Raw genomic sequence first — 12356 nt, 5'->3', positions numbered from 1 at the left:
TCTGTAAAAAGGTAGCTAAATCATCCCGGAGATGTAACATTTCTGGGCATTTTTAAAAAGTGTGTGTCCGTCTGTGTGTGTATGTGTTAAATAAGGTTTGTGTCCTCACTTTTTGGTCAATAATGAAACATGTAATACCACTGCATTTTGAGCTGCAGGCTGCTGCTGCACCCTATGGTAGCTAACCTATTTGTTTATTTTACTGTTGATAAATAGGGGGAAAATAAAGTTGAGTATGTGACCATCAAAATTACTGTGAAGAAAAAGGTGAAGGCTATACTAGGGTCTAGATGCCATTTCTAATCCTATTCAACTTGAACACACCTATGGTAATATATATTTTATTGGGAATTTTAATTTCAAATTCTATTTATGGGGAGTTTACCTTTAAAGTGTATGAAGCAAGATTGAGAAAAATGTTCCTCTACATGCCAGCAAGTGTTCAGGGAATTATGCATCTTGTAGAGTTTGGGCTCCATCTATGGGCTAAAACTATAACTATTCCATAAACACTGGGGTAAGTGTTGAAAGCTCTTTCAAACTTATGTAATAAAACTATTCCTAAGAGTAAACTAAGGCATTACTTTGACATTACTCTTTAGTCCAGTTATTTGATCTTTCTAGCAGTGTATAGCTTCATATTTCCTAGATTTAACCCAGAACCTAACCATTTACAGTACTTGTCTGTGGGTGTGAGCAGAAGGCTTAATGGGAGCAAGTCAAAGAAAGATAGGCTCACCTAAATTCAATTGGCCTTAACAGAAGCAGATATCAAGGTTCTGAAAGTAAGTTTAAGAGCATCCTTGGGTTTGTGTTAACCAGGGTTAGCAACAATCACCTAACACTGAACTTTGTGTGGAGTGTAGGTGGGATCACTAAACCCTGTTCAATGTTATGTCCACATTGGGCTCATACACTGAATCTCCATTAAGTAACAAACAATGACAATATTGATAGCTGATAAGTAATTTAGTGATAATATTCCTACCTCCTATATTTGATGGTTTGTTCCCTTTATCCAGAAACAAGAGATGACATATTTTGAAAGTTATATGGATTACCTACTGGAATATTTATAAGTAAACTACTTTATAGAAGCTGTGTTAAGGAAGTGTGTTTCCTATTAGAGTTTTCCTGTATGCTAAACTCTTGGTGCCTTGGCTAGGCAAAACTGAAAAAAAGTGTTTGGTATTTCCTAAGCTCAGAAGTGTAGGGATGTTTCCGACATTCATGTTTGTCTACACAGAATAAGATGAAGTTAACAAATAGGTTGCATCCATGCAAAGTGAGTTGAGAAAGCTAACTTAAAACTACTGAGACGTCTGCTTGAGGTGATTTGAGTGGAAGTTTTTACTATTTATTAGTAGCAGCAGTAGTTACCACTGTAAAACTCTTTTGATCAAAGATGCCTGAGGAAGAGAGTGTTCTCAAAGTTGATACGCTGAATTTTAAGAAAGTTTAATACGTTTTTTTAGGGAGGTGATGTACACTTGGATGGCACCGCTCCCTTTTTGCCTTTATCTTAGTAACATTTTCTGTTATGAAATGTGTATTGGATATGCAATACAGGATATACAGAGGCTCCAAGTCAATGTTTGCGTTTCCTGTCTTTTTGTTATTTCAACAAAATGAACAATGCTATATTGAAGCTGTCTGGCATTAGTAAAATTATTGTGCCGAATTAGATTCTCCTATTTTAGTAGGAATCTATATTATATAATTGTATGCTCTCAAATATAGAATAGCAAAACCAAACACAAATGAAACTCTTCCCTTTGTATGAGTATTCCCTTTGTATGAGTATTTAAGCTCTTGGAACTGAATTGGATCATTATCTCTGTGACTGTGCATAATACATTTGGCTCTTAAACCATAGACATGAGGAAATTTTTGTTTTTGTATGAACAGGATGGTATTCACCACTACTCTTGCTGAATTAATTAATGCAAAATGAACTTCAAATAAGCATTTGTGCTAAATAGTTGGTTAATTTGGCTGTAGTATAGTTTTAAAAGCATTTAAAGTCTTCTCTGTGAAATATAAATATAATGTTTTGTACATCTGACATGACTGAAATACTTTTTTTTTGCATTTAATTCCTTTAAAAATTAAAAATTAAAAACTTAGGAAAGTAAGAATGAGTTCAGCAAAATAAATGGTAAATGACCCAGAAATTTATAGGGGTCAAATGGGTTTCTAGAATCAGGTTTAGCAGACACTGCAGTCACTCCAGACAAATCCTTTCTTTTTCTTTCCACAAAGACAGAACAACTGCACAATGCCCTTTTGATTGGTAGCGCTATGAGCTGTCCCTCTGGAAGCACCCTGAAACTACACGTGTATAATAGAACGCACACAGGCACATGCACAGAATTCCCCTTCACATTGTACAGTTCCCAGGAGGGAATTGGAAGTGTTTCATTTGAAATAAATGATGAAGTTTATTGAAATTCGAAATGACAAAATGATTGAATGCTTATAGCTTATTGTGTAGGTATAATAGAGTTGCACAACTACTCCTTTAAGAAAAGAAAATGCCACTTCCACATGGAATTGGTTATGAATATAGCTGATGCAGGAAATATCAAAGAAGCTGCTTTCCATTTTGCATCCCCACCCCACCCCAGTGCTTGTGAAATCCATGGAAGCACACTGCAGTTTGTGGCGTATTATTGGCCATTAGAGCTCTTAATAGCATGGATACCAGAAACCAAATGGCACAGCTTTGAAACACTCCTGTGGTTTATTCTTGGAACACTCCACAGTAACATCAAACCTCAAGTCATGACCACACCCCAAGCAAAATGCTAGAAATTTGCAGTATCATGCTTTCTCATCTGTTAGTGCTTGCGCTATTATTGCACACCTTGAAAAAAATTAATGGATTTTCCACATAATGAGAAAAGATGGGAGAAGCAGGGGGAAAGCAAGGGAGATTTACAGGATGATGGCGATGTCATGTGGAAGCCCTGTAAAGTCCCATGAACAAGGCAAGCTAATAGTACTTTAAAATCCTCATCTGGAAGCACTCTTTCAATTTTTACCACTTCAGTAAACTTTTAAAACTTGGCAGTTTAAGTAGACGTTTGCTTTAGGCTTCTATTTTTAATTCGGAATTTTATACTGACTCAGACAGAAGGAACATAAAGCTTTATTAAGCTGAATACATCGTTGTTGTCAGAGAAATATCCAAGTTAAATTTTTATATTTTACTTGGAATTTGGATAGACAATGGCTGAATTTTCTAAGGATAGTCCTTCTCTGTTTCCTGTGATATGTAAACTATATTTCTCATTGTGATTATATGAAATTCCACTCTAATACATTATTTCCAAACTTTTGTTTTCCACAAGCAGTTTCAGGACAGGTTCACACATTATAGAAATGGGGGAAAGTGTGAATATAATGTAAGTTAGGCTTGTGGCTATTTCCTGCATTGAAATCTTGGTGCCTGAGATGAAGCTGTGTCTTAACTGACAGTACCATTTCCCACTTTACTCTCAATTTGTCTTTTTCAATTTACATTGTAGTGCTAAAGGAATGATCTTACAATATGCCTGTTTTTCCTAGTTGTATGTAACAGTATAAGTGTTGGTGCCTTCCAACAAATGTGTTTCAGAGCAGATTTTATATCTAATACCAGTTTAAAGCTAGAGGAAAAGCACTCAAAAAGTGTTCAAATTTACTAGTTTGGGTAAATCCCCCCCTCCCCCAGCTATGCTGTACTTTGAGGAAGTTAATTGTCAAATGTGCTAGAGCCTAGTGGAGTGAGAAATGGGGAAAAACAAGACTAGTAACTTGCAAGTTTGCCCTTAAAGTTTTGTGAGCTCAAGCATTGAATAGTGAAGCAATTGAATATTCCTGAGGGGATGTAATTTTTTGCCCTAACCATCATGTAAAATGTGCATTTTTGAACACTTTTCGTGGTAGTTGACTTTCTCTCCTGGTCCTGCCACTTGCTACATTGTATGCAGTCTTTCAGGTGCATATAAAAGGAATCTTTCCTCTGCTATACACAAGTAATCTTGCTTTGTCTTCCTCAGAAAGGTAATTGTAAGACATAATACAGCTGCCTAAAAATAGATGGCTAGCTTAAAGATTTAATTTGTGGCAGTCAGAAGTTCCCTTCAGTATTATAATGTTGTTGCAAAAGGTGGTTTTGACACTTAACTTTAGTGGTATGAGGATTTTTGTAGTATATTATGTGATCTGTTATAAACACTTTGCATGACTGAAGTCAAAAATATTTTTAATCTAACATTTCACTAAATTCCAAGAATTAGTGTAGCATAGTGGTTAAGGGCATGAGCTTTAGGCGACAAAGTCCTTTGTTCAAATTTCAGTTCAGCCATGATTAGTCTCCCATCTTTAATATTATTATTAGGATTATGGTAATTTCTGAGAAGTACCTTCAAGAGTGTTTAGCATTTAAATAGCACTCTTCCTAAATAATAATATAAATGTAATCCTTTATATTGTAGCAAGAACAGCTTTTGTATACGTTAGTAGGAATAATTATATTTGTTTGCTTAAATTCTGTCTTTTGCAGATGTTGCATTGTGTCTTAATAATGTATTTTTTTTGAACAAGGGAATGAAGGATAGTACAGGTCATATAACACTGGATCTATCCTAATTGAGAACCAGAGTGGTGTAGTGGTTAGAGTGTCAGACTTGAACTGCAGGGACCGATTTCAAATCCCTTCTCAGCCACAAAACTTATTGGGTAATCTTGGGCCAGTCTTATCTCTCAGCCCAATCTACCCCACAAGGTTGTGAGAATAGAAATGGAGGGAGGAGGATCAAGGTATGCTTCCTTGAGCCCCTTGGAGGAAAGCTGGGATATAAATGTAGTAAGTAAATATTAGATATCCTGAATAAAAGGAATTGCACCATTGCACATGGCCACTAGATGTCACAAGTATTACAGGAGCCTGAGAGGTTACTAAGGGCCTGGTGGAAATTCAATGTATCACTGAACTTCACATAGTTCACAGTTTCCACATGGTAGATGCCAGAAGAATCTGATACAGTGTGATATAGAAGCAAGGTACAACTGGAATAATGAAATTTTTTAAAAATAAGCCTTTTTAAAGGGCTGATTCTAACAGTCCTATTGGGCATTGTAAATGCCTCAGGTGCACTTGATACTCCTTTTACGTTCCTGGCTTTTGGTTGTGTTTTTATGGAAAGATGGATTGAACTTCAATTTAAGAATATTCGGTAATCCCTCTCAGGACATACTATAACAGCTGGTATTTCTGTGTTGCAGCAAATCGATTCCATGCAACAGTCAGCAGTACTTATAGCTGGATTCTGACACAAAATTACAACACGTTTTGAAACAAATTTAGCCAAAGCAAATATCACTGAAAAAATTTAACTTAATTTACAAGTTTTGGGGAGAAGAATCTTATTCCATTCCAACGAAATATTAAGCTTTTTACTGGTAAGGATTTGACCAGGTCATTTATTTTCACTAATATATACATAGAGATTCTGGAGGGAATAACTTCATACCACACAACTCTTTAAAATAACGGGTTTTGAAAGTTAATATTGAGGAATTTAACCACAATAAAGAAAAATGAGGAATGGCATCCACGCTTGTTAATACTGAATATTTTCTAGATTAATAGGACTTTGGTCTTTAAACTTAAATATCTGCAATCTTAATTAGTAATATTGCAACCCATATGTTCATTAATATGGATAATATGATTTTGCTCTGGAATCAAAGATCCAAGGTATACAACTAAAACTGATGAATGTTCATATGAGAAATTAAAAAAAAGGTGCTTGGCTGCAATTTTAGTCTGATTCTGCAATAACTGTGACTTGCATGTCCAAGTTTTAAAATTCATTTCCTGGCATTGATATGTGCATGTTAGACTTGCACCAGGACAAATTGAATTGATGCTTTGCAAAACTTGTACAGTGTGTCCTTGGCCTGATCTCAAGTGACTTAAAAAAATAATCTGTTAACTTGTATGTAAATACTCTGCTTTCCTCTGTTTCAAGGTTGAGTAAATGGAGTTGTGCATAATACATAATAGGCACAATCCAATAGGTCAGTAGAGCTAAATAGTACACAGTCCAGCACAGACTTAGCTCATCTATCTGTTGAATTCAGCAATCAAATCCACAAACATACATGAATATGTCAAGTGAAACACTTTACCTTCTGACCTACATACCATATAACTCATTTTTAAAATATTCTAATAATTTTAGAGGCCGTTAAAAAAGCCTGTTGAGGTCCTGAAGCTAATTATTTTGAAAAGTGTCAAACCATTCCTTAGAATGTGTTTGAAAATAAGCTCGAGGAAACAAAGTATATGAATTATAATTTTATTGTTTTTCAAGAATGCTTTAATATCTGATCATTTGTAGGGTGAAAACATGTTATTCTAGCACCAAAACAAAAGTGGCTAGATTAGACACTTTAAATACTTGTCATAGCTTAAAATAACTATTATAGCAGAACATAAAAATATATATCCATGGAAAAAACTAAAGTTACTCTAACTTTACTACATTTCTTCACAGTGATGTAAAAATCAACACTTTCCCTTATTCTCTCCATTTGAAGACACATTTTATTATGCATGTGTGTGTTGGGTTTTGTTACCATCTTATGTAAGTGTTCATAGTTCTGGTTTCCATTTCAATACTATGACAATTCTACTCAGAAGTGGTCTGTCAGTATAAGCTTGTAGAAACAGTTTTAATACTTAAAATTACACAGGAACATCCGAAGTTTACAATTGCACATCCATATCCTTGAGGTGGTATCTAAGATTTGTAACCTAAAATATACTGAAATGGGTATGCGCTACTTCCCTAGTGGGGGATGAAAAATGTTAGAATTATTATAATATATATACTTTTGTGAGATAGTGCTCACGTTGCAAAACAAAACCCAGAAACCTTCCTAATGGCCAACTGTTCCTCATAGGGTGCATGTAGATGGAGGGCATCTCCAAAACACATTGTACCTATTCTGTTTTTTCCTCAACAGATTTTGTGTGGTAAGAAAAAAGATGGAAGAAGTAGCGGTGGAAAATATGGGAGGGTTTCAAATGAAAGATGATGTTGTCTGCACCCCTGTAAAATTCTGTGAATGAAGCTGGGCAATTGCGCAATAAACACCTTATCTGGAAGTGCCCTTAGGAACACAGAGACTAGCATCCAAATAACCTGTGGGTCCAAGGAGCTTTTAGATTTGCTTCTCTTGAGGAGTAGTCCCCTATCCCATGTGGCAAGCTGCTTTTGAAATGGTGTGGAGTGTGAAAAGCAGTTTATGCTTGGGGGGTGGGGGTAATCCACTCTGGCAAAAATTCCACCAGTATAGCACAAGTCTCTTGCTTGAGCTCAAGCAGCTGTTTGGATCCTGGTTTTAACCTACACAAAACATGTGTATATACATACATTCTCTTGAGTATACATTAGTTTAAAAGAAACAACATATGAATAGTGCATACTATTTTTTGAGATCGTAAATTGGCATCTTGTGATTTATGTGTGAGGAAATAGATTTCAAGATGCTAAATTAGGTTTTAAACAGATTTATGATTAATTATAGTAACTTACGATTTTAGTAATTTTCTTTGTGTGTGTTTCTGTTCTTTCCAGGGCAGCTTCGAAATTGCATAAATCTTTGCAGAGAACATGGCTACAAGTAGTTGAACCGAAACTCACTACCACCTTCTGGCTGAAGTGTTGTCCTGTTGTGTGTCCTTGTAGACAACAAACTAAACCATGCCAGCTTTATCAACTGGATCTGGAGGTGACACAGGTAGATAAGCCTGGGGTTGCTAATTTTCTACATATTGGGATTTACTGATTACGTGTCGCTATCTACATATTGTCCCAACCCATTTCTAGTTGCACAGAAAAAATACTTCTGCATGACTCATTGCACCATAATGTAGGTGGGAATGCAGATCAAAGTACATGATATTGTAGCTGCAATTCATATTTGGATGTATATGTTTTAAGAAAGTGATGAAGAAGAGCAAAATAAGCTTTCTATTACAAATTAAAGGAACTTGCAGTTGTCTAATTTACATTTAAGGAATATAGATGTGTAATAGTATTAAATGCCCTTATCTGCACAGATCTTACAAACAGTGTTATGTTAAGCACATCAGTACATGTGAAAAAACTACAGCATGTTTACAACCATGTAGTTCTACCTTTACACCTTCTACAAGGGCATTGTGAAGAATGCGCTTGTCTTGACTTAACATAATGCTGAGACTTGGCTATAAGATAGCAGATGTGTATGCATATCCTTAACTCTGATCCTGCTGGTGCAGTGAAATTTAACATATTCAAAATTTCTGTTAATTTTGGAAAAGTAGATTTTAATTACAGACAAAAGCTGAAGAATTTGCTTGGTATCTTGCTGTGTCACCACTGTGGCAGTTAAAACTGGAATCTTTGCATTCCAGATAATGCTGTTTCATATTCAAAATATATAGAATCCTGAAAGAATAGGGGGTCTTCCTAAGAACTTCTGAAACACATGTTAGAAATTGAATTTGTGTCTACCCTTGTTAGACTGACTTCTTGGGAGCAACCCACATTTACTCAACACATGGCAAAAAGGAAATGCTTGTCTGGCACACCTGACCAATAGAACAAAACTCACTAAGATGTTATAGTTGTATTCCTTATGAGATAATTTGAGGTTAGGCTAGAAGAGGTTCTTCAAGGCGGGTTTATTAATTTGGGCAAAGAGGGTTTGTCTCTTCTGGAAATCCCTTACAATGTTTACTGTACTGTTCCAAAGCTACTGTTAGCTTACAAATCTTGACCAGGTACCCAACAGCATGATTTTAAAAACAGAGTGCAGAAGTGTATATATACATCTCTAAAATGTTATGCTTGTTTATGTCTAAAACAATTGAAAGTAGTCAGGATTATACCAATACAATGTGTTCTGTGGGTATTACTGCTAAATATTGTTTATACAGCGTTTTCCCATCACATTTAATGTGCAAGTATCTTGGTGTGCCATGCTATTAAACCCTTATTATGTACACAAATGTATATGAAATCTCTCCATATATGCATGCACTAAAATGCCAATGTGAGTGAACCTTCTTTCAGGCACATCATACTGGTCTTTATTGTATTGTACAGTAGTCAGTGTCAGAATGCAGGTACTTTTGTTGCTGGATATTTAGTTTTGTATAACAAATGTTGTCTGATCCTTTTATAGAACAGTAAAATATGCTTTAGTTGTGAAAAATGAAAGCCTGTTCGATATAGTAATGGGCAGTACTGATTATTCTACCTTTGTCAAAGGGAAAAACTTAAAGGTCGGTGTGTTCTCTTTTATTAATACCGTAAAGTTTTACAGTGTTGTTCTGGGCTTAGGTATATGTTCTTTAGTGTTTATTACCCCTTAGTTACAGTAAAAAAAGCAATTGTAGTCTTAGCTTGGCATTATGGTTCAAAATTCTGATGTAGTAAATTATTTAACAAAAGGTAAATGTACATCCATTTGTCATAATATTGATTAAAAAATCTCTGACATGATTAGTACTTGTAATATGTAAGAATGATGGAACGCAGTAACCATATTTTTTATCATTTAGCCCTACTTTATAGTTTCCACAGACTTGTTCTAATAATGAAGCTATGAAGGATATGACAAGAATGGTGATATTAAATTTCTCTAGACTAACAGTAAATTTTTCCACTGTGATGTCAAGAATGTTGAGCATCTGGACTCTGAGTGGTTTACCACGTGAGCACTTTCCCCAATTTCTTAGCCATTTATTCTTCTCTTAGGAACTAGCTGTCTTACACTGAAAATAATAGTAACTGAAACTGTTCTCTAGAGTTAGAAAAAATTATATGCTGTTCATTTTTCATTATTTGAAAGAATTATTACACTTTTGCAAGTCTTCAACAAAAACATTACTAATATGACAATGAGTCCTTGTATTCAATAAGATTAATAAAGTTCAGGAAAACAATACCGTGGATGTCCTGTAGACAGTGTTTACAAGTCCATGCTACAGTAATTGGTACTAGATTTTTATCCTCAGGGGCCCACTTTAAGGCAGTTTACCTTGTGAAACAACTTCTATGAACAACCTAGTTTTGACATCTTGCATCCATTCATGGATGCAAGTGCATCCAGGCACTGTTAGGAATGTTGGGTTTATCTAAATTTCAGTTAAGGCATACTTTCAGTAGCAGAAAAATTACGTAATCTGTTTTAAACTACTGTTCTGTTACTGATTTTAACTTCACGACAAAGTACTGAATAAATCAAAATATAGATTATAAGTTCATACACTTAGCTTGTTCTTCAGTCAAATGGGCAGGTATTTCAAATAAACAGCAGCTATACATACATAAATGTATATATTTTTGACAAGTAAGATAACACTTTGCACTTTTATCTCTATCATACTTTGCACAACTGGCATCAACAGATATTCATTAGGTCCATTTCCCTCAATTCCAACTATGGAAACATATTCCTTCAAGGAAAAAAGTAAGATTACTAGTCCAGCATAAAAATTAAAATTTCTAGATTCTCAGAACTTTTTAGGGAGAATCTTCAGTAATGAACATGCTAGCCTATGTGATCTTGAGTTACTTTGTTGCCAGGTTACCTATGTGATGATACAACTTTGATTTAAAGCATGTAGTTATCCCTAAGTTATGGAAACTAAAAGTTCTCTGAAGGCAGATACATGTCAGAACACAAAAGTCTTCATTCTGTTTTTGGCTCTAAAATCTCGCTAGCCTAATTGCAAAATGGTGAGGCAATGTTGTTAGGAGGTAATAGCCTAGACATTTTTAGCAGAATTGCATTTACTGTAAGAGGCTGTAGCATCAGCTCAGTCATTACAAAAATCTAAAGAGGTGTAAAAAAAAAAAAAAAGTTTACCATTATGCTGGAGGAAGGATGTGACTAGTTGTTGGTGATATTCTGGATCTTTAATGCACAACCAGATTCCAGCCACATAGATGGAAGTGCTAGTCAGGTAGGTAGGTGTGTGTGTGTGTGTGTGTGTGTGTAAAGCTGAAATTACATTTAATCAGCTAGGTCAATTTGTAGTATAAGTGATGAAAAAGGTAGTTTTCCCACACCAGAGATAGGTAGGGGGAAATACTTTGAATCTCCTGGCTGGGAAAATGTCATCTAAATCCTGTGCAACTACTGTGTCACACTTTTCAAAAAGTAGCAAAACTATCACTATCACTGAGCAATATAATTTACCATAAATAGGAGCACAGTAAGGTTTTATTACCTAGTTCAGAGATTAAACACTTAAGAAAATATGTACTCAAGACTAGACTTCGCATTACTTGAAGCAAAATACTTTGTTCTCAGGTCCAGATTCTGTAGAATGTACAGTAATCCTTGTCAAACAAGCTTTATTCTGTACTGTCCCCAAAGGTCCATTCTTTAATTTTAGTTAAGTTTTCTGTTGAAGTTACATTTTTGTGGTAGCAAGGCATTCCAGAGAATTGGTCCAATTTTTAGACAGTAAGTAGGTCTGCATCAAATACAAGGGGATTTGAGTACCTTTCAGGAAGCTAATAAATGTACATGACAGCTGCTTGCCTCATAAGGAATTTACTCTCTACTAATTGACTCAATTTAGTGTTGATATGTAGAGTGGTGGCTGGAAGACTACTAGCCATCTGACAGCCTGGGCTTCTAAAATTGAAAGTTTTAATAATTTGAAATAACTTAATAATTTGAAATGTTCTTTCCAGCTCTCGGTACCTGTTAATCTGGCCTTCAAACTAGAGTTATGCATTGAAATTGGTGTGGATTATTAATTTAGGAGTTCATGAGAATATCATTGAATATTATTGGGTCACACAATCTTTCCTGAAAAAGAAATATGTAGGTAGCACTTAGTTTTTCACAAAGCATAAAGGATGTCCTCTTCAAATGCCATGCTGCTTGTTGGCTTAAAGATTAATGTTCAAAGCTTCAATAACCACAATGTTTATGTTGTAAACTTTACAAATATTTTTAGCTGTGGACTCCTGTGAGTTTAGTAATGGCACTAAACTCCTGTGAGTTTTGTAATGGCATTTGTTATATTAACAAATGATATAGCAGTCTGTAACTTCTCAGTTGTCTAGGAGAAAGTAGCAGTTCCTCATGGGGTGACTGCTTGCCAGGCATCACTGCTTACTGACCTTTTCCTTATGGGTTTATACATTTGGAACAGATTGGTCAAATGTTGTACTTGTCTCAAGGCTGATTTGAAAATAAAATTTGTAATTATGTGTTTTGCCAACAGAGGCAACAATGTCACTGTGCCACTAATTGCTGACATATATATGTTAGTAGTAGCCAAATTCAAT

At 35.2% G+C, this 12356-nt stretch overlaps 1 protein-coding gene across 12 annotated transcripts in view; it reads left to right on the top strand.

Moving 5' to 3' along the window:
* MPP7 (MAGUK p55 scaffold protein 7) overlaps window positions 1–12356 on the top strand; it is a 132044-nt gene that overhangs the window by 39642 nt on the left and 80046 nt on the right. For 8 of the 12 annotated variants that reach the window (XR_014792431.1, XM_084859133.1, XM_084859143.1 and 5 more), the window contains exon 2: window positions 7635–7797. Coding sequence is in view for 11 of the 12 variants with exons in the window: in XM_084859133.1 (XP_084715259.1) it covers window positions 7761–7797 (37 nt within the window). In the remaining variant the exon portion in view is untranslated. Of the gene's footprint in view, window positions 1–216; window positions 330–5271; window positions 5449–7634; window positions 7798–12356 lie in introns of all 12 variants that reach the window. The other 4 variants (XM_084859137.1, XM_084859136.1, XM_084859135.1 and 1 more) reach the window with 3 other exon arrangements.

Source organism: Heloderma suspectum, chromosome 5 (genome assembly GCF_057233095.1).
Source record: "Heloderma suspectum isolate Gila_16-S chromosome 5, 16-S_ref, whole genome shotgun sequence".
NCBI classification, from domain to species: Eukaryota; Metazoa; Chordata; class Lepidosauria; order Squamata; family Helodermatidae; genus Heloderma; species Heloderma suspectum.
This window is presented reverse-complemented; position numbering and strand designations above follow the sequence as displayed.